The sequence below is a fragment of the Patella vulgata genome, chromosome 3, assembly GCF_932274485.2.
Source record: "Patella vulgata chromosome 3, xgPatVulg1.2, whole genome shotgun sequence".
Taxonomy (NCBI): domain Eukaryota; kingdom Metazoa; phylum Mollusca; class Gastropoda; family Patellidae; genus Patella; species Patella vulgata.
Genome location: NC_065881.2, coordinates 58,444,768 through 58,467,264, shown reverse-complemented (window position 1 = coordinate 58,467,264; position 22,497 = coordinate 58,444,768). Strand labels below are relative to the sequence as shown.

General features: G+C 33.2%; 2 protein-coding genes across 3 annotated transcripts; one reads left to right on the top strand and one right to left on the bottom strand.

Annotated features, from left to right (window-relative positions):
* The first annotated feature begins 3 nt into the window (after nt 1-3).
* On the top strand, nt 4-5,394 carry LOC126816582 (eukaryotic translation initiation factor 6). 2 transcript variants are annotated; one of them, XM_050543264.1, is made up of 7 exons: nt 4-231; nt 1,134-1,219; nt 2,292-2,467; nt 2,776-2,886; nt 3,239-3,304; nt 3,932-4,113; nt 4,890-5,394. In XM_050543264.1, the coding sequence occupies exons 1-7, from the start codon at nt 125-127 to the stop codon at nt 4,897-4,899; spliced, it is 738 nt and encodes a 245-aa protein (XP_050399221.1). In that variant the 5' UTR covers nt 4-124; the 3' UTR covers nt 4,900-5,394. The 2 variants fall into 2 exon arrangements, with proteins under 2 accessions (XP_050399221.1, XP_055955518.1); XM_056099543.1 differs by lacking the exon at nt 4-231 and adding an exon at nt 674-874.
* A 464-nt stretch (nt 5,395-5,858) lies between these two features.
* LOC126816587 (cilia- and flagella-associated protein 418) lies at nt 5,859-22,475 on the bottom strand. Its single transcript, XM_050543275.2, has 6 exons — nt 22,191-22,475; nt 21,040-21,124; nt 15,322-15,389; nt 13,264-13,329; nt 12,706-12,854; nt 5,859-10,759 (listed from the first exon to the last, which is right to left on the bottom strand). Exons 1-6 carry the CDS (start codon nt 22,343-22,345, stop codon nt 10,662-10,664), a joined length of 621 nt encoding a protein of 206 aa, XP_050399232.1. The 5' UTR covers nt 22,346-22,475; the 3' UTR covers nt 5,859-10,661.
* Nucleotides 22,476-22,497: the final 22 nt, after the last annotated feature.

The following is a 22,497-nucleotide window of genomic DNA, read 5'->3' as shown; positions in this document are numbered from 1 at the left end:
ACGTATTGCACAGATAACAGTGACGTTTCATACATTGTGCCATGCTTGTTTTGTAATTTTCTTAGAAAACCTCAGGAAAATAACGTTATTGAATTATCACATAGTTATAAATCACAAATAAAAAATGGCTGTCCGTGCCCAGTTTGAGGGAAATAATGAAATCGGTGTCTTTTCAAAGCTAACAAACGCCTATTGTTTGGTTGCAATTGGCGGATCAGAAAATTTTTACAGGTACTGAAAATGAAATGTTGCACGTGTTCCAGTGTTGACGAATTCAAGTTTTATTTACATTTTAGAAGACTGTGACTAAATCAAACGAATTAATATATATAAAAAAAAGAATACGTTGATATAAATCAATCTCTCTTTCAAGGGTTAAGTTCAGCCGACTACAGTGTAAAATGACACTATTTATATGATGAGTGAATCAGACCTACAATAATTCAACAGGCCTAATCTACTAATGGAAGATCAATATTGCGAATGCATAAAATGATGATAAAAAAAAAAAATGTCCAATTAATAGTCTCTTTAGCTAAACTAAAGATCCCTACAATTTGATTAATCCTTAGAATATATGTAATGTTTTATTATGGAACAGTATAGCCTACATTTAAGATTATGATATGACACTTCTATTTCATGTTGTTGTGCAATTCTTATTAGGCCTATATATAGGTTTCCATTTCACAATGTGGTAAAATTATTTTATTCTTTTCTGTGCATATATAAAGGACTAACTTATAATCATAAGACGTATTGTGGCTATGGCACTGCGTTTACATTTTAACGGATCAGCAGAGATTGGTAACTTTGCTAAATTAACCAATGCTTTCTGTCTTATTGGAATAGGTAGTTCAGAAAATTTCCATAGGTATGCCAACATTATAATTTAAATTGAATTCTTTTAGATAGCAGACTCAGGCTTCATTAATTATAATAGAGGCTTTATATTATCATATTGCTTATTATTATATTGACATAATGATACATGACAGCTTCTATTAGTATGTGTCAGAAGGTTTTGACAAACTTAGACATTCATGTATCTATAATGTAGCAGCTTAATACTACTATACTCTTTTTGTAATATTTATTAATTTGATGATAATTAAATATGATGTTATTTTCAGTATATTTGAGGGTGAATTGGGTGAAACTATACCAGTAGTGCATGCCAGTATAGCAGGATGTCGTATCATAGGTCGTCTCACAGTTGGTAAGCAAGACACCCTTTTCTTTAATTTTTTTGGTCAGTGAAATTTATTCATGAAGTCTCTGAACGTCATTTGAGGGATTGAGTAAACCGTTTCAAATTAGAATATTATGAAAGTTGATTCTGTAAAAGAAATACAGTCCACAAACAGTTCAATTCCGTACAGTATTTACAAAGATGTGAATGAAATGAAAATTTGTCAACATTCGGAATTCACTGCAGAGAATACAAGATATGTTCACCTATAATCTTCACGAAAATCTTTTGATGAGCCTCTTTTGAATCCTATTAAGTCCAAGCCGGGATCTACTGGTGATATTTTGATTTTATTTTCTTGATTAAATTTTAAACAATTAATCTAAGTACATATTACCATGGATTAAGCAGATCGAAATCTGATATCCGAAAAAATGCAAATGATGCAGAGACTTAAACATGCATTATGCAAGAGCTAAATCTGATTATTGCAAGTCTTAATTTAGGCTTCAGACGTTATAGAAATTATAAATTAGATCTTTATTTAAACAAGACCCAAATCAACTCTGTAGACTCACAGATGGCTCGGCTACAGCTCGGATTTAAATAGGATTTCACTAACCTGATGAAAATACGTCAGTTAGATCGAGGCTAAATGATAGAGTGTACTTAGCGAGGCCGCTATAAAGCGTTTCCGTATGCCATTGAAAACTTTACTTGATAATCGAGATATGTAGGTGGAGTTAACGCCTGTCAATCAAACGATCGACGAAGGTGAAGACACATTTCGCTACCATTTCTAGGCAAATATTACAACGATGATAACTATGTTCAGAATAAAGTAATTTGAATGAATTTTTCAATATATTCTTCTTTCATCATCTACTTTTGAACTGTTATAGCAAGAATGTCCAACTCTCTATAAAAATCTCCCATAATGTATCTTTAATATAAAATTACATATGATAAGTGTTGTCAGGGCTATTGAGAAAAACTATGTATTTATTGTGTTTGGTAGAGAACATGGACAACTGGCTATTTTCAGTAAGGAAAGCACCATTATAACAGATTTGACAAACTACCTATTTTAATTTTACAGGAAACCGCAATGGTCTCTTAGTACCAAACACAACCACAGATCAAGAATTACAACACATACGAAATTCCTTACCTGATTCTGTTAAAGTTCAGAGAGTAGAGGAAAGATTATCTGCCCTTGGAAATGTGATAGCCTGTAATGATTATGTTGCTCTTGTTCACCCAGATTTAGACAGAGTAAGATAAATCCTTTTGTTTCTTTATAATTCTTCTATGCGTGAGATTTGTGAATGAGATGTCTGTACTGTTTCAGTGGAATAAATCATTATTAGTTTTTTTTTGGAAGACTGAGATTTGGTTTTATGATCTTACAATTTCAGATTATCTTCAGTCTTTATCATTGATTGAGCAAAACATACAGAATTCACCAATGACAGATTCACAGATTTGTTCTTGCATCTGTTCAGGCCCGTGAATTTGGCCAACTTAAAAAATGTTTGTCCTTGTGAAAGTTGTACATGTTGGTTGTGTTATTTTTTTTTTAGGAAACAGAAGAGATAATTGCTGATGTTTTAAAAGTGGAAGTGTTCAGACAAACAGTAGCAGGAAATGTTTTAGTAGGAAGTTACAGTACATTTAGTAATCAAGGGGGTCTGGTAAGTTAAAACAACTTTTACTTTGTGTGCAGATATGGGATGGCCATTATATATTAGATTGGTTTGGTGGCTGAGTGGTGTAATGCATAAACTTTAGATCATAAGGTCTGTCATGATTCAAGTTTCTTGGAATTAATCACATGTTTGTTTGTGACACAAATAGGTCACCTACCTAACCTCGGACCCCTGCACAAAATTGAATTATGAAAATAGAGATATACCATAATAATGTTAGTCTTAAATGACCTGTCAGCCCAAAAGTGCTAGGCCATACTGTTTATGAAAAAGGACATTTGAAGTTTATCCTTTCAACCATGGATAGTTTTTAAAACATAAATTTTTATTTTTGAAGGTACATCCTAAAACATCAATAGCAGATCAAGATGAACTGTCTTCATTATTACAAGTTCCTTTAGTTGTAAGTTCTTCTACTATTGACATTCAGACCTATCACTTTTTTTTAAAATTGTTTTACTGACAGATAAGCAAATTAACTCCTATATTGTGTCTCACATGTTGGTGGTAAATTAAGGAAAAAAAATATAGCCTCCCAGTCATACTAGTTTATATCGATGTCTTAATGTCTATCTCTGAAAGTGAGGCTAACATTTATTAATGAATTACAGTACCTGAACAAGACTCAGAGTACTTCATGATTTGAAAATAATATTGTAAATGTCAAGGGAGGCTATTGACCTAAACCTGGGAAATCCAGTCACTAGAGATTTTACAACCATGGTAAGGTAGATATGACAGTGTGTGTAACACGAAATGACATGAGAAATAACTTAATTCATAATTTTCAATGTAGACGTACAAGACTACACAAATTTTTTGAACTGATTAAGTTATTGTAAACCAGTGAGTATTCATTCTGACTAACAATCAGTTCGAGAGTAAATTATTGAGATGAATGGTTTGACAGAAAATATATGTTCCAAGATGTAGATTAAAAATGCTTGTGATTAACACAAGTAATTGAACATGCATCAACTTGTATATTATTGTTATTTGAAATGTATTAATTATATTAAATATTATTTAGGCTGGTACAGTAAATAGAGGTAGTGATGTGATAGGTGGTGGTATGGTTGTCAATGATTGGATAGCATTTTGTGGTTTAGATACAACATCTACAGAAGTATCAGTTGTAGAAAGTGTGTTTAAGTTAGGTGATAATCAACCTTCACAAATACAAACAGATATGAGAGATGCCTTATTAGATAGGTAAGTAACAGTCGTGGCATGATGAGGAACATTTCTTGAGCAACTATATACTGTCCAATTAAATATTCATATCACATATACAAATTGGGATGTTAAGAACCTAATGATCTAAAGTGTTGCTTTTTAAATTGCAAACTTGTCAGTCCTATGACCACACTTAACAGGGATTAGGTCTGCCTACTAATCCTAGGATGTCTTCAAGAATTCTTAAGTTTGTTCCCAACCAGAGCCCAAATCTTCTGTGTAACCATTTTCTAGGAATTTTCCGATCTTACAGTTGATTAGGAATTTAGAGTGCTTCCATTGCAGAATACACTTACTGGGACACATTTGGAAATTTGGATTGTTTTATAATTCAGTCATACCATTCTTAACTTTTCAAAAGGTGAGCAATAATCTGGAATGCATCAATCGACAATGACCATTATTGTTTGCTTACACATAGTGGAGTAGTCATAGTTTTCTGGGTCACAGTGGCAAAACTAACAGAAAGTAGACTAACTCAGATATATAACACCACAAAGTATTATTAAAAGAGAAATTATATGCTTGTGTCATGCTAGTGAGAGGGGTGAAAAATTCCCTCAAACATTTTTCTACCTGTATATGACCGACAAATCAAAAATAACTATAAGTCCAGGAACGAACCAGAAGATTCATGCTACTTCTATTGCTGAACAACCCTGAGTGCACCCAAAGAATTTTCCATTGATGTAAATTATCAACAGTTCACAAACCTAGTATAGTAATTTAATCCTTTCTTATCTATTTTTCAGTTTGACATAATTTTAAAGAAGAAAAATGGTTAAATAATATCAGTGCTACTACAAAAGATAAAATATTCATAGTAGAGAAAAGGCAGTGGATGAGAGACTGAGAATACTGAGAATTATTCATTCAATCATCACCATTAAAAAAAATCATTGTTGTGTATATTTTCATTTAAATTTACTTTACTCATAGTAAATTTTGAAAAATATTTACCAAAATGCATTTAGAGTAATATAGCCTATAGATTCTATGGTTAACAGAATTAAAGAAACTATTCATCTTCAAAATTTACTATGGGAAGTCATTAGTAAGAAATAGACTAAATATTCAGAAAAATAGTGTATATTATTGTCTTTATAAAATTTCAATTTAAAAAGACAAATGTAATAATTAGTAGGTGGTGTACCTTGTAAATAGCTCAAATCCACCAAATAATAAAAATTCTTAAATGAAATACACATTGTTATTGTAAAATGTGTATTCAGTACAATAAAATCCATACTATTGAAATTTTTTTGTATATTAGATTTTAATCTCTGCTAATTTCAACTGCCAGGTGTTCTTTTACATGTACGCCAATGAGAACTTGGTTTTTATACGCCCACATCTTCATGTGGAGGTATATTTCCCATCCAGACATAATTTGTTTGTGGACATTCTCGAGGTCACAATTCTTATCGATATTGGCATGAATGGGATCAAAACTTCATGGATCATGGCCCCTGGTGGTTCGAAAAATCACGTTTTTAGCTTGTGGACATTCTAGAGGTCACAATTTTTATCCAGTTTAGATGAACCTTGAAATCTAAGTATATAATAACCCAAAGATCTTGGTTCCTTTCAATATTTGCGCATATCGGACCGCAACTTCCTGGATTATGGCCCCCGATTGTATGAAAACTCACGTTTTTAGCTTGTGGTCCCACTAGACGTCACAATTGTTATCTGATTTGAAAAACCGCTCTATGTATGCAATTAGTATGTAATATCAAGTTTTTGGACCCTCTAGAGGTCACAATATTGATCCAATTTTGATGAACCTTAAAACATGTGTTTATGACCCAAAGATCTCGGTTGCTTTCAATATTCGTGCATATCAAACCTTAAGTTCCTGGATTATGGCCCCTGAGTGTACTCAAAAATTGTGATTTTAGCTTGTGGACCCTCTATAGGTCACAATTTTTATCCGATTTTAAAAATCTTTTAAATGCATCACCGTTTACACCCTAATAATGGTTTAGTAAAAATCGGACCGAAACTGCCTTACTAAATGGCTGCTCCTTGAACACAAATGTAATATCAAGGTCACAATTTTTGTCCGATTTTGATGAAACTTAATATATATGTTTATATTCCCAAAATCTCAGTTCCTTTTGATATTCACGCACAACGGATTGTATCTTCCAGGATTATGGCCCCTGATTGCACAATTTTTATCCGATTTTTAAAAAAATGTTTAAATATATCAGTGTTACAACCTAATAATGGTTGAGTTCAAATTCTGTGAAAATCAGACTGAAACTGTCCGACAAAAGGGCCGCTCCTTGTACGAAAATAGTGTAAATGTATGTAATACCAAGGTTGTGGAACCTCTAGAGGTCAGAATTTTTATACGCCCAAATTTTCATGTGGACGTTTATTGTCGTCGTCGCCGCTGTTTGTGTACAGTCTACAGGGCACAATTTTTATCCGATTTCAACGAAACTTGAAATATAGGTTTATCACACTAAGATATTGGTTCCTTTCGATATTGGCATGTATCTAACTCTAACTTCATGGATTATGGCCCCCGGATTGTACGAAAAATCATGTTTTTAGCTTGTGAACACTGTAGAGGTCATAATTTTTATCCGATTTGGTTTAAACTTGAAATGTATGCTTATAACCCAAAGATCTCGGTTCCTTTCGATATTTGGGCATATGGGACCGTAACTTCATGAATTATAGCCCCTGATTGTACGAAAAATCACGTTTTTAGCTTGTGGACCCTATAGAGGTCATAATTTTTATCCGATTTAAAAAAAACGTATTATTATATCACCGTTACACCCTAAGGATGGCTAAGTTCGAATTTCGTGAAAATCGGCCCAAAACTGAAAGACAAAATGCCCGCACTTCGTTCTCAAATGGCGTAAAAATATGGTATATCAAGGTTGTGGACCCTATAGAGGTCACAATTTTTATCCGATTTTGTTGAAACTTGAAATGTAAGTTTATAACCCAAAGATCTCGGTTCCTTTCGATATTTGCGCATACCGAATTGTAATTTCTTGAATTATGGCCCTTGATTGTAGGAAAATCACTTTCTTTTTAGCTTGTTCTCTATCTCTCGAAAATGTGGGCGTATCCTGCCTGGCAGCCGCTGGTTATCTGATTTTGATGACACTTAAAATATATGTTTATATCCCAGAGATTTCGATTCCTTTTGATATTCGCGCTCATTGAACCACAACTTTCTGGATTATGTCCCCAGATTTTACGAAAAATTGCTTTTTTTTCTTAGCTTGTTTACTGTCCATCTTTTGCAAAATGTGGGCGTATCTTGCATGACAACCGCTTGTTCATTTTTTACCTCTTCCTGCACCATTGAGAGGGGGATTGACACAAGAAAATCTGGGATCTGCTGGTCTATGTTCCCTTTTACTCACTAACTCAAAAAACGTCAAACGGACGAAAAGAAATACAGCTCAGTGTATTCGAACCTTACACAATCTATTCTCATTGTGTAAAAGTTCAATGATGTTAATATTGTACTTTCTAAAAGAATATTACAATTTATAATTATACAGGGATCCCATTACAATTGTCTTAGTTATTAGATGGGACATTTTTTACTAAAACATACATGTATATTCCAATGTTAAAACAAACCTAATATAACCTCAACAATAATTTTAAATTTTATTAAACATTACATATCTAAGCATGCCAGCCACATAAATGAATTATGCTTCATAAAATTAGGTTGAACATCTTAGATAATTAAAAACAAAAATATGGGGTGAACCACCTCGGTACAAAATCAATTAGAAATCTTATGAATAGAAATTAGCATGCAATGCATTATGAATGATAATTAATGTTACACTATATACAAGTACTAAATATAAATATTGTGATCTATGACTTCCTACAACAACAAACTAAACAAACAGAACTTTTATCTCTATCCTAATTCTTTACATTTATCATAAGTAATGAGATACTTTGTCAAAGTTATAGTGCTTAGTGTTCCAGATGATTAACATGATAAAATAAAGATGTTATCAAATATGTTCCACATGAAGGAAGAAGGAACTGCGTAGGTGCGAAATATAAGATGAGATGTTTTGGCAGTCATCATACTGTGCGATACAATATCACATACATGTATGTATTTGTTATTACATTCGTGCATGTACTTGATGTTATATTCAGACATATTTCATATTACATTTATTTATTTTACATTTGATATTATTACATTTATACTTGTATTTGAGATTACATTCATACTCACTGTTACTAATACCATACAAAATACATTCAACTTTTCATATCATGATCTATTTGTAACTGTTACTATTGCTACTTTTGGAAGATTATGTGGCAATTTAATATTTGGAAACAAAACATGCTCTACAGTATTCTTTATAAAAGGGGAATAATTTATTTTTCAATGACTGTAGGTGCTGAATGAGAAAAAGATTGTGAATATAATGATATGTCATATTCCTGAAGCAATGGCCCATGAAATCCCTCTTTGGCCATTACTGAATTGACTTCTGATACTTGAGTTTTTGAGGGAGTGTGCCTATTCTTCCCGTTCAGTCAAATCTCTCCTAAGTACAGCAACATGACAGCCCTTTGTTTAATCTGAGGTCTTCCCTAAAAATTTGGACAGTATTGTTCGTCTCCAAACAGTATTGTTTACATTGTAGCCGTTTTAATAGCCTCGTTTGTCACGCAATTAGTTTTTATGCAATGGTTAATTGGGCATAATAAATTTCGTGAGTCATGACATAATGTTATGTAAACATATTTGGAGCTCTGTTTAAACTTGAATGATATTTTTACGCAGTTAGTTATTGGTTGTTAATGGGACTATTGACCAATCATAATTTGGAACAGAAATTTCCTTTCATTAAGGCAGTGTTAAGTGGGATTAGGTCTAATTAAACAAAACACTGAGAGGAGTATTGTGATATGTATAAATCTCTATTTTGTCGGGCCTACAATTAAGCTTAATGTATTATCTATATAATAATACCAACACATAGTAATAATATCAGTATTTTATGTTGAAATTAATTTGCGGTTACATTACAATCAATTTCTACATTGTGCATGATATGTCAAATATCATTTGAGGATGATCTCATCTAAAATCTCAACCATATACTAGTAGGTCAATTTTATTTCTTTTTATACGGACACATTGAAATGAGGTCATATATTGTTGTCGCCCCCATTCGTTGTGGACACTCTAGAGGCTAAAGTTAACATCCGATTGACTTAAAATTTATACGTAGTGTTTAAGGTCATGAGATGAAGAAGCCTATTGATTTGCAGCGATTTTCATTAATTACTGCCAGAGTTATGGCCCTTGATTACTGGCTCTAGAGGCTCAAGTTAATATGCGATTGACTTTAAATTTATACCCAGTGTTTAAGGTCATGAGACGAAGAAGCCTATTGATTTTCACCGCTTTCCGATAATTACTGCCAGAGTTATGGCCCTTGATGACTTTGAAAAATCTTGTAGAAGCTCTTGAGGCTAAAGTTAATATCTGATTGACTTTAAACTTATACACAGAATCCTACTAATTTTCAATGATTTCAGATAATTACTGCCAGAGTTAAAGCCCTTGATCACTTTGAAAAATCTTGTGGTCGCTCTAGAGGCTAAAACTCCCATTTCATTCATTCATTCACTCTAGAGGCTAAAGTTAATATAAATTGTTTAGGGTCATGAAACAAACAATTGAAACACATTCTTATGATTTAATTACTAGATGGGTTATTACTCGTCATCAGATTTACATGTGTTGTAAATGTTCTCATTACTGACAAAAGAAAAAATATGCGACAATATTTGTTGACTGCCTGGATGACTATCTTTAAATTACCGGTATGTGGGTTAACATTCTGGCTGCAATATAATCTAACAATCTTCAGAAGTTTAGTTGGATTAAGCTGACATAACCTCTCATTTAGCCAATGAAGAGATGCTTTTTATTTTGCAAATATTGTTTTAGCCAATCACAATGACTCAAATCTCAAATCAGACTTTACATAAGTATATAAATGAAATAAAGATCAAATTAGAAAGTGTGCCCATTGGAAGTAGAGAGGGTTTCACAGTTGTAAAGTATGGACGGTTTAAAACTATATAGTAAGACTATATTATAATATACTCTTCAAAAAAAAGTAGGGGATACCGAAATGCAAATACCTATGCAGGTTGCGATATGATAAATAGCCATGGACATTTGACATGGTTTGAGAGTATGTTCACAGACGAAGAACTTAACACCCCAACAGAACCACTGAGCTGTACGTGCGACACGCAATAGGGCGGTACACGTGGGAGGGGCCGTCAGATAAGCCGCGCATATGAACTGTTTATGTTCATGTGTAGGCAATTGGCCTGTTATTAACATACACTGGTTATCTAAAATAAAAACAGCAGTGCATTTCTGCAGTTTTGTATTGTTTCTGAATATCCTCTACTTTTTTTGAAAAGTATATATTTCTGGTGTTTGACTGCAATTTTTTCTTTCTTTACAAACAATTTCATCAATGTTTTCCACACACCCACTTTAACTTTGGATCTTTCAGTTCTGTAAGTTCGTGAACATTTTGCCAACTACACTGACAACTATAAGCACAACTCCCTAAAATACATTCAATATAACAATAGTCATTAAAATTAGCATTAATTACAAAAGGAGAGATTTAAATAAACTAATAAGAATTTAGCATTACATGTAAATTCATGTAACACATTTTGCATGAAAGAGAGAATTAGAGAGAGAGAAATGGGGTTTAATTTCCACTCGACACCAACGAGGTCATTTCAGGACTAACACATGGTTCGGTTCAATTTCATTTCAAAAATTCGCTTGCGCATAGGGGTCTTTAGCAGTGGGAGGAAACCAGAGGACCAGGAGAAAACCCACGAGGTTGGACAGGCAATCCTACTCCTTGTCATGTACATCCGGGGATTCGAAACCACCCCAATTGACTCAATGACAGACCTTAGGATACAGTGCATGTGCTAACCATTCAGCCATCCAACCCCCCTTTGCATGACAAAAGGATATTGACAAAATTAATAAATTATATTTGGTTATTTTCTTATATAAAAATGCTAATATTGATACAAATACAATGCCTAGAGATCTTTATGGTAGTTAATCTTACAAATAAATCATTCAAATTCTAATAATTAATGATAAGCAAGCCATGAATACGCAATCTGAAATGACCCAACTTCAAGTTCAACAGGGGGGTTGGATGGCTGAATGGTTAGCGTGCGCGCACTGTATCATAAAGTCTGTCATTGAGTCGACTGGCGTGGTTTCGAATCCACGGTTGTATGTGACAAGGAGTAGGGTAGCCTGTCCAACCTTGTGGGTTTCCTCCCACTGCTAAAGACCCCTATGCGCAAGCGAATTATTGAAATAAAATTAAACCATATGTTAGTCCCGAAATGACCTAGTTTGTGTCGAGTGGATGTAAAAACCCATTTCTCTCTCTCTCTCTCTCAAGTTGAACAGATGAAAGGCTTTCACATACAGAACTTGGACTGCTGTCAGACAAGTGGTGTTTTTACTGTTAACCTTCACCTGAGTGCAGCTAAATATAGTTCATGTTTAGATAACTCTGTACAGCAATATAAGCTTACATATATCAAAAGATCCATCAAATTTAACAGTTTTGTGTCAATTTACTTTCTTCATTGCTTTACCAAAGTTTTCATCACTGGTACTCGTTTGACTTATGAAATTCATCATTACTTATTTAGTTATCAATTATATTATTAATCATTTAACTATCAACTATATTATTACTGTATTTATTTTGCTATCAATTATATTATTAATCATTTAACTATCAAATATAATATTACTGTTCTTATTTAAATATCAATTATATTATTATTCATTGCACTATCAAATATGTAATTATTATTTCTGTACTTACTTAAACATACATTATGCAAGAGCAAAATCTGATTATTGCAAGTCTTAATTTAGGCTTCAGATGTTATAGAAATTATAAATTAGATCTTTATTTAAACAACAAGCCCAAAATCAACTCTGTAGACCCACGGATGACTCGGCTACAGCTCGGATTGAAATAGGATTTCACTTATTGATAAATTCAAATATGGCACACCCTGATTAGAATACGTCAGTTAGATCGAGGCTAAATGATAGAGTGTACTTAGCGAGGCCGCTGTAAAGCGTTTCCACATGCCATTGAAAACTTTACTTGATAATCGAGATATGTAGGTGGAGTTAACGCCTGTCAATCAAACGATCGGCCAAGGTGAAGGCACATTTCACTACCATTTCTAATCAAATATTACAACAATGATAACTATGTTCAGAATAAAGTAATTTGACTGAAATTTTCAATATATTCTTCTTTCATCATCTACTTTTGAACTGTTATAGCAAGAATGGCCAACTCTCTATAAAAATCTCCCATAATGTATCTTTAACTATCAATTATATTATTAATCATACTAGTAAAAATATATTAAAACTGTACTGATTTAACTATCAAAATATTGGGAGACCTTGATAATGCTGGTATACTACTATACTTTTACCTTTCTTTCTTTTGAGATTAGATTTCAATTTTTGAAAATCTGGAGCATTATTACGTAGAAAAAGATAATCTGTTTTTGGATTCCATTCATAGTCAGAGAATATAGCCACTTTAAAATCACATGAAGTACAGCGTAATTTATCACATATCCTGTAAATAAGAAAAGTGAATATTTAAAGGACGCATAACTTAACAAACTAACAAATATTATAATCAACCTTCCTCTTGGAATGAACACTAATTAATGCACATACTAGGGATTGTATTACAACTTTAAACATCAAAATTTGGGGTTCTCAATTATGATTTGGGAAAAGAACCCTAATGGAGTGACACAGAATTGAGTTTTATTATAATTCTGTCAGTTTCAATAACAGATATGATGTGAGTAGAATCGAGATGTAATCAAACACAATAATCAAAGTCTGGGGATTAAATTCTCTTTGCTCCATAAATTAAGAATCTGTTTAATTTTTGCAAATTTAGTAGTTAGTTCTTATGTGTAAATCTAATAAATACATTTAGTTTACAAAAATCCCCTCTTCCTAAGTGTTATTACCTTTTATTTACACTACTTCCCAAGCCCTGGTCACACAATGTTCCTCCAAAATATATAGGGAAACATCTGGAAAAAATGAAGAATATTTAATATTAATTAAGATAATTAGCTGCCCATAGAAAAAAACGTCAATAATTTATATTATCAATGAGAGATTGCCAGGCAACGAACCATACACCCACAGCAGCAAAGTCGTCTGGGCAGTCAACAAGGGATGTCAGTGTCACATATTTTTTCTTTTGTTGGTAAAAAAACCAACATTTACAGCACACTAAAATCTGACTAAGAGTAAAACCCATTAAGTAATTATCAGAAATCTTTAGAATTTGTTTGGCTTCTAGTTCTGCAACATGTTAACGTCTAGTATACAAAACCTTTAATATCATGGATTTAGCTGTTCAAGTTGAAATCATTGAAAATCAATAGACTTCTTCATCTCATGACCTTAAAGGCTCAATACCACTCTTGTTGTAACTGAATAATATGTCCCAATCTTTATTCTGGTCAACAAATTGTACTATTTTAGAATATTTCAATTAATTGATAATACAAATTTCATCTTAACACACCTTATTTAAAAATTTTGAAAAATTCAACATAATGGTTTGAAACATCTAACGTAAACCTTTTCAAATGAAACTTCGATTTAAAAATATTTTTGAACCCTCTGGACAAGTAAAATAGGATGTAATGGATAATTTACACAACAGGTAGGACACTTAAACATCTAGTACTTAGATAGAGATATTAATTATTTTCTGGAGCTTTCAAGCCAGCAAGAGTGTTATTGTCCCTTTAAACACTGTATAAATTTAAAGTCAACATGATATTAACTTTAGCCTCTAGAGTGCCCACAATTACTTGTGTACAATAATTAATAGACTACAATTTCAAAAAAACATCAAATGCATCATTTTGACTTAGTCAAAATTGAAATTGATCCCATCAAACAACCATCTGTAATTGGTTTGTGTTACCTGTTTCTATAGATCGGAAGTTTCTCAAAATTGCTTGTGGACACCAGACCGACGGACAGACAGGGGCAATGACAATATATGCCCACATTTCAGTGTGGGCATATAAAAAGGCAAGCATATCAGCAGACCACTAAAACTTGCATTAGTAGAATTGTTCACAAATAAGGGCTAAAAAGTATTGAGTTACAATAAAAAGTGCTAGAATGAAAACAAACATTTAGCTCATTTAAATTTAGCAAAAATTATGAGCAGAAAAGTGTTCTTTGGTACCTAAGAGATCACAACAAAGCTAGGTTGCCAGGCAACTAAACATGAGCTATGTCGTACAAGCCTTTATACTGTATAATATCATTGGTATTATCAAGAACAATAATTATATAAGTAATTACATGTATCAGAAAATGCTTAAAGTCGACAGAACTTTTCATTTAGACACATCAGACAAAATAATGTAAAGTAACACACGTAATCAAGATATAATTTCTTACCCATTGATTCTGACAGATGTCAAACATTTTTTTGATAAAATTATGTTTCAAAATATTGCTTTGGGTTTTCTTATTTAGCTTTAATTAATGTGTTATCTTTATTTCTGAAAGTTGCAAGATAATACAATAGGGACCTTTCGCATCAGTACGAAAACGAACACCAAAACGAACATATGTTCGTTTTCGTTTTCATATCCTCTTACACGCGGTTTCACAATCCGATGTACGATAATGGCTAAATGGCGTTAATTTCCACTCCATGAACTTCTCGGCCAAGGCAAAGTTTTCAATCGATTTTTTGGCAGATGTACAACAAATCAAACAGAATATTGCTGTTGAGCACATTCTACGTAGATAAAAAAGGAACAATATACACAAAGCCTCGAAAAATGGTGGAAAATTCAATATATGAGACAAGAAACATATTCGTTTGCATACCTACGTAAATCCAGCTCCATACGCCTAACGTTTTTCACTGGCCGAACATCCATTACGGATTGACGTCACAAGTACACACGAATCAATGACGCTTTCGTTTTCGTATTCGTTTTTGTACCGATGCGAAAGGTTCCTAATAAGTATATTTTACTCACTTTTTGGCAGGAATAGTGAATGGAGTGTTTGACTGTATACTAGAAGTAGAAGACTTATTTTCACATGGCTGAAAAGATTATCAAACAACATATATATTGACTTTGGCCTCTAGTGCGTCCACAAGATTTTTCAAAGTGATCAAGGGCCATAACTGTGGCAGTAAATATCGAAAATCACTGAAGATAGGTTGCCAGGTAACGAAACATACGCCCACAGCAGCTAACTCGTCCGGGCAGTCAACAAGAGTTGTCACATATTTTTACTTTTTTCGGTAATGAAACATTTATAATACATTAAAATCTGATTAAGAGTAACAACTCATTAAGTAATTATCAGAAAACCATTAGAATTTGTTTGGTTTTTATAAAGTTTTGCCCCATGCTAAACGTTTAGTATAGGAAACTTTTAACATCATGGATTTAGCTGTTCAAGTCATAAAAATTCATTGAAAATCAATATACTTGTTTGTCTCAAGACCTTACATTCTGTGTATGAATCTGAAGTCAATCGGATGATAACTTTAGCTTCTAGAGGGTCACAAGGTTTTTAAAAGTGATCAAGGGTCATAACTTCGTCTCATGACCTCAAACACTCTGTATCAATTTAAAGTCAATCGGATATTAACTTTAGCCTCTAGAGCATTTAAAAGATTTTTTGAAGTGATCAAGGGCCATAACTCTGGCAGTAATTATCGAAAATCGCTGTAAATGAATCAACTTCTTCGTCTCATGACCTTAAACACTGTGTATAAATTTAAACTCAATCGGATATTAACTTTAGCCTCTAGAGCGTCCACAAGATTTTTCAAAGTGATCAAGGGTCATAACTCTGGCAGTAATTATCGGAAATCGCTGAAAATCAATAGGCTTCTTCGTCTAATGACCTTTAACACTGTGTATAAATTTAAAGTCAATCGGATATTAACTTCAGCCTCTAGAGCATTTACAAGATTTTTTGAAGTGATCAAGGGCCATAACACTGGCAGTAATTATCGAAAATGGCTGAATATGAATAAACTTCTTCGTCTCATGACCTTAAACACTGTGTATAAATTTAAACTCAATCGGATATTAACTTTGACCTCTAGAGCGTCCATAAGATTTTTTGAAGTGATCAAGGGCCATAACTCTGGTAGTAATTATCAGAAATCACTGAAAATCAATAGGCTTCTTCGTCTCATGACCTTAAACACAGTGTATAACTTTTAAGTCAATCGGATATTAACTTTGGCCTCTAGAGCGTCCACAAGATATTTTGAAGTGATCAAGGGCCATAACTCTGGCAGTAATTATCAGAAATTGCTGAAAATCAATAGGCTTCTTCGTCTCATGACCCTAAACACTGTGTATAAATTTAAAGTCAATCGGATATTAACTTTGGCCTCTAGAGCATCCACAAGATTTTTTGAAGTGATCAAGGGCCATAACTCTGGCAGTAATTATCGGAAATCGCTGAAAATCAATAGGCTTCTTCGACTCATGACCTTAAACACAGTGTATAAATTTAAAGTCAATCGGATATTAACTTTGGCCTCTAGAGCGTCCACAAGATATTTGAAGTGATCAAGGGCCATAACTCTGGCAGTAATTATCGGAAATCGCTGAAAATCAATAGGCTTCTTCGACTCATGACCTTAAACACTGTGTATAAATTTAAAGTCAATCGGATATTAACTTTGGCCTTAAGAGCGTCCACAAGATTTTTTGAAGTGATCAAGGGCCATAACTCTGGCAGTAATTGGAGGCAGACCACCATTAATTTCCCCATTGACTTCAATGTTAATTCTGGCCTCTTGTCTGACAATTTGGAGATCATATCATCAAATTTAGGCCTTTCATCCACTGTCAGGTTGTTTTCATATAGGAGGCAGACCACCATTAATTTCCCCATTGACTTCAATGTTAATTCTGGCCTCTTTGCCCACCTCCAACTTTTCCCCAAATTTTCGTTGGGCTGAATGCTTTTCACTACAGACAAAGGAACAAATGGTCATGTCTTTGCACTAAAATTTGTATGAGGTTGACCACCAAAATTTTGAGATACACAAACTTGAAGAAGCATACTAAAATCATGTAACTAGTTGCCGTACATATCGCCGTAGCTAACCTGATAACCCTCTTATCCTTCCACCTCAAAATCATGAATATTTACCAAAACCTGGCAGAAAATGTTAATTCAAACCCTCTCCGTCCATTCTAGACCAAAAAATCAACACAAATGGGCATGCAAAGGGGAGAAAAGAGAGAGAGAGAGAATTGCTATAAATAGACGAACTACAATTCGTGGGTACCGAGATGATGAAATTTAATGGTGGTCTGCCTCCTATATGGTTTTATAAGTTCATATATCATCAAAATTCTTTTCTTTATAGCTTCACATTTATTTTTGCAACATTATTGTAATACAGAATCAGAAAAAAATAATTACTGCAGAAATGGTGACCCTTTAAAGTTATGTAGTGTTTTGTATACCGGATTGCAGCTCAGGTCCATGGGCCTTTTGTTCTAGAATTGAAGATTCTTTCTTAATTTTGTCGAAATGTGAGTTCTGCGAAAAGATTTAAAGAGTTCCAGACAAGTCACATCAAAAATATTCAAAATATTGGAATATTTTTCAAAAATTGACTTTCTTTTACCTTTTTCTACAAAATGGTCCATTTTTGACACTTTGTATGCCTCAAAATGCTAATATTTCCCTATTTCTGGGAAAGTCTGAGATGAAAAGCATTTATTTCTAGAAACCTGGGCCGGTATACAGGAAGACAAGCTTCAAATTTGTTGCATTGAAGGTAACTGTAAGGAACTATAGTGAAACCTGTAAGCCCACCCCCTAAAAATGTTGGTGTGGTAACAAATCCCACTTGTGTCCACATAAGTAATACTTCTATCCCTGGCTTATATACATACATATAAACACAGTTTGTTATAAGAAGTATGAATTATTTATTAAAATATGGATTGATAAATGTAAAATAAATGCTGTATTTAGGTGACAACCAGCCACTCTAATAAAAGGGTCGCAAAGCACTATTTTTTTTTTTTAAAAATGGGAATATTTCAGTTTTTAAAATACTTTAACAATCAGAGGTATCCTTGAAATTACATAGTGTAAATATTATGTGGAAGCAAGTTGTTTTAATCTTTACATCAATGTCCTGACAAAATGAGATGGAAAAAGGGAGTTCTGACATAATTCAAAGCATAAAAGGGGTATGAAAAGGCTATTAATTAATATTTTATTGCCCTGTAAGTGCCACATTTTCAAAGATCACCACAAATAATAGATTTACATTCAAAATGTAAAACATTAAGCTGCAAAAAACACATCTACAACATATCCATTTTGGGGTGTGGACTCATTTGGAAGAAATGTCATAGGATTACATGTTTGACCATAAACAAAAAGTCTTAGAAATCCTTGAAATCTTATATGTAACTATTTGTTTGTGTCAAATAAAATGCTCGGTTACAATTCAAGCACAAAATCAGATTACTGCTAATTTGGAGTCAACAAATGTTCAATTGAATATCCAAATATCATCTTCAAGAAAAGGGGTGGGGTGGGGAGGGTGAGCCAGTCTAAATGAAATGAAGACAGAGAAATTTCCCTGCAAACACATAGATTTTACTTTCTCGAGAAGGGAAATGCAACAATTTCAGGTTTTGAAAGATTAAAATTGTGTTAAGCCTGAGGAAAACAGCAGCAAAATGCAGTTCACTCATGTTTTGAAAATTCTAACACACCTAAGCAGAACATAATTATGACTAAATTTCTTAATTTTTAAATTTTTGACAAACACATGAATACTTTTTCAATATCTGACAAACACATGGATCCTTGCCAAGTTATTTAACAATGAAAATAAAGACATGCAAGACATTTTGGTTCATTTTACAACAGATGAATAATTAAAATTTTGACAGCAATATTGGGGTAATCTGAAGAATTTCAGACAATTTATCATGATTTTTAGGCAAAATTGAGTGAAATTATGATACTTTCTTCCCGTTTAACAATTATAATGCAGAAAAGTAAAAATCATACATTAAAATATTTTCCACTAATTTTGAAAAGTAAATAAACACTGAAAATCACCAAATTTTGACTAAAATCAAAATTTCCCCTCCCAAATTTGTCAAATATTTTTGAAATTTTACCATTTCACATTTTTTACTATCAAAATGCCATATATCACATTTTCTGACAATTTGGAGATCATATCATCAAATTTAGGCCTTTCATCCACTGTCAGGTTGTTTTCATATAGGAGGCAGACCACCATTAATTTCCCCATTGACTTCAATGTTAATTCTGGCCTCTTTGCCCACCTCCAACTTTTCCCCAAATTTTCGTTGGGCTGAATGCTTTTCACTACAGACAGAGGAACAAATGGTCATGTCTTTGCACTAAAATTTGTATGAGGTTGACCACCAAAATTTTGAGATACACAAACTTGAAGAAGCATACTAAAAACATGTAACTAGTTGCCGTACATATCGCCGTAGCTAACCTGATAACCCTCTTATCCTTCAGCCTCAAAATCATGAATATTTACCAAAACCTGGCAGAAAATGTTAATTCAAACCCTCTTCTTCCATTCTAGACCAAAAAATCAACACAAATGGGCATGCAAAAGGGGAGAAAAGAGAGAGAGAGAGAATTGCTATAAATAGACGAACTACAATTCGTGGGTACCGAGATGATGAAATTTAATGGTGGTCTGCCTCCAATTATTGAAAATCTCTGAAAATCAATAGGCTTCTTCGTCTCATGACCTTAAACACTGTGTATAAATTTAACATCAATTGGATATTAACTTTGACCTCTAGAGCGTCCACAAGATTTTTTGAAGTGGTCAAGGGCCATAACTCTGGCAGTAATTATCGGAAATCGCTGAAAATCAATAGGCTTCTTCGCTTCATGACCTTAAACACTGTGTATAAATTTAAAGTCAATCGGATATTAACTTTAGCCTCTAGAGCGTCCACAAGATTTTTTGAAGTGATCAAGGGCCGTTACTCTGGCAGTAATTATTGGAAATCGCTGAAAATCAATAGGCTTCTTCGTTTCATGGCCTTAAACACTGTATATAAATTTAAAGTCAATCGGATATTAACTTTAGCCTCTAGCGCGTCCACAAGCAATTGTGGACGCCGGACGGACAGACGGGGGCAACGACAATATACGACCACATTTCAATGTGGGCGTATAAAAAGGCTTACATGACAAGTTTCTATTTTTAAAAAATATAAACAGTCTCGTTAATTAAAGCACATAAATATCTTAAAGCTCTGTAAAAAAAAACATTGACTGAATCCAGAAATGTGGCATAGCCTCATTTTTCATTTATGATACCCTAATAAATACTAATAACAATCATAAATGATACTGGATAATCATATTATTCCTTTCAACAACATGAGATAAAGTAGGCTACACTATGTTCAGCTATTCCACTTATTGATGCAGGACAAAACCAGATTCTGCGTCACACCATAGCAATTCTGAAATCGCAAATTAAACTAACACCTTATATTATTGTAGTTAGCATTTATACCACATTATAAAAAAAAATGCATTTTAAGCGAGCTGCAGATCCCACTTATGCCTATGGGGATTTTGTGAAACCATTGTCAGTCACATGGGAAACCAATATCGGTCAAATAAGGTAGCTTTTTTCAATGTTTGTGATTGTTTTGGTCTAGTTTCAATTATACCTTTTCTTGGCCATCTTCTGAAATTTCTAGATCTACATCCAAACCTAAAATATCATCAACATCTTCCTCTAGTTTACTTCTTACCCTGTAAATATGTTTTGATACATACAACGTATTTAGAATCAAACAACACACCTCTTGTTATCATAAATCATTTAAAATTTAGTTGACACTTTTTTGTACAACTGAAAGTCAACTCTACTGGTATTCAATCTAATATGAACATGCCCTATGTAATTGTGTAGTCAAATTGTGTCAAAAGGAAGAAAAATTCACAACCGATAGCAAACATCTCCAAAAGTTACTAATGCCTTTTTAATTTGATGGATCTACATAAAAATTGTAAATCATATTATTCATTTCGATGGCGATTATTTAAATTTGTAACTACATAGAGACCCAGTATAGTCTTCTTTGTAGTAGTACTTATATACATTGGGAGCGGTCATAAGAAATATATTATGGTCATTTTCATTAATTAGTTTGTTCTATTTACATGTACCTTAAGCATATTATTAGATGATAATTATATGATTCGTGTGTGACAACTTTATTATATTGTGATTGTAATTATTATATTCAGTTGTGATTTTGTTAATATTCTTTTGTAAATATTTCTCTTCCATATTCAAATTTTATTGTTAACTTCTTTTAACTTCTGTTATAAAGGGAAAAATGTAAGACAGGCCTCCCGGCCTAATTTTCAACCCTTTGACAATAAAGTACACGCTGTTAAAAAATATGTTTCCGTCCTCTAACCGACTTGGCGGACATCATTGAAAGGGTAATGCACAAAGTTACGAACTCATACTGACTCTAGCGAGGTAAGCAAGGTCTTATTTTCTCACTAAGATGTTCATTTATATTGTTCAGGCATTCACAGAGACTGACACGCGACCGTTTAGCAGTAAAAAGTTGCCCAGTAAAATTGACTGGGAAACCAAATCTTGTCGACAAGGATTCAATAGAAGAGTCCCTGAATTCAATAGAAGAGTCCCTGAACGTAGAGGCCGAGTGTAATGAGACCTACGTTCAGAGCTGAACTAGGCCTACATATGGTTTGTTAAAAAATAAAACTGTCGTATGCTACTGATTTGTCTGCGATATTACAAGCTTGGAGTTCTCATGAGCGCCTCTCAGAATATTATAACCTTTGATGTTTCCTTTGATTCTGTTTCTGGTCAACATGAACAAATTCATTCTTTCCCTTTCTTCTATCCAAATTTAATGCCGAAGTTTCTGATTTCTTTTTAACACAAAATTTTGTTTCAACTTCATCCAGCAAATCGTCAAGATCATCTGCCATTCTTCAGCTTGAAGAGTTTTGCTGTTTTGATAATAATGTCTAAGGCTGTTCACCAAGTAGGCCTGTAAATAAAACAAAACAGCATCACATTATTTATTATTTACATCGCTAGGTAGGCTAAGGTCCTAAAATATTTAATAAACCATGCTGAA

Bases quoted from the DNA above. Each gene is read 5' to 3' on its own strand.
- LOC126816582 (XM_050543264.1), top strand. From the start codon at position 125: ATGGCTGTCCGTGCCCAGTTTGAGGGAAATAATGAAATCGGTGTCTTT. The intron at 2,468-2,775 runs GTAAGATAAATC...TTTTTTTTTTAG, and splicing joins TTCACCCAGATTTAGACAGA to GAAACAGAAGAGATAATTGC. The intron at 3,305-3,931 runs GTAAGTTCTTCT...AATATTATTTAG, and splicing joins TATTACAAGTTCCTTTAGTT to GCTGGTACAGTAAATAGAGG.
- LOC126816587 (XM_050543275.2), bottom strand. From the start codon at position 22,345: ATGGCAGATGATCTTGACGATTTGCTGGATGAAGTTGAAACAAAATTT. The intron at 21,125-22,190 runs GTTATAATATTC...ACATATTTACAG, and splicing joins AATCAAAGGAAACATCAAAG to GGTAAGAAGTAAACTAGAGG. The intron at 12,855-13,263 runs GTAATAACACTT...TCTTATTTACAG, and splicing joins GGAAGTAGTGTAAATAAAAG to GATATGTGATAAATTACGCT.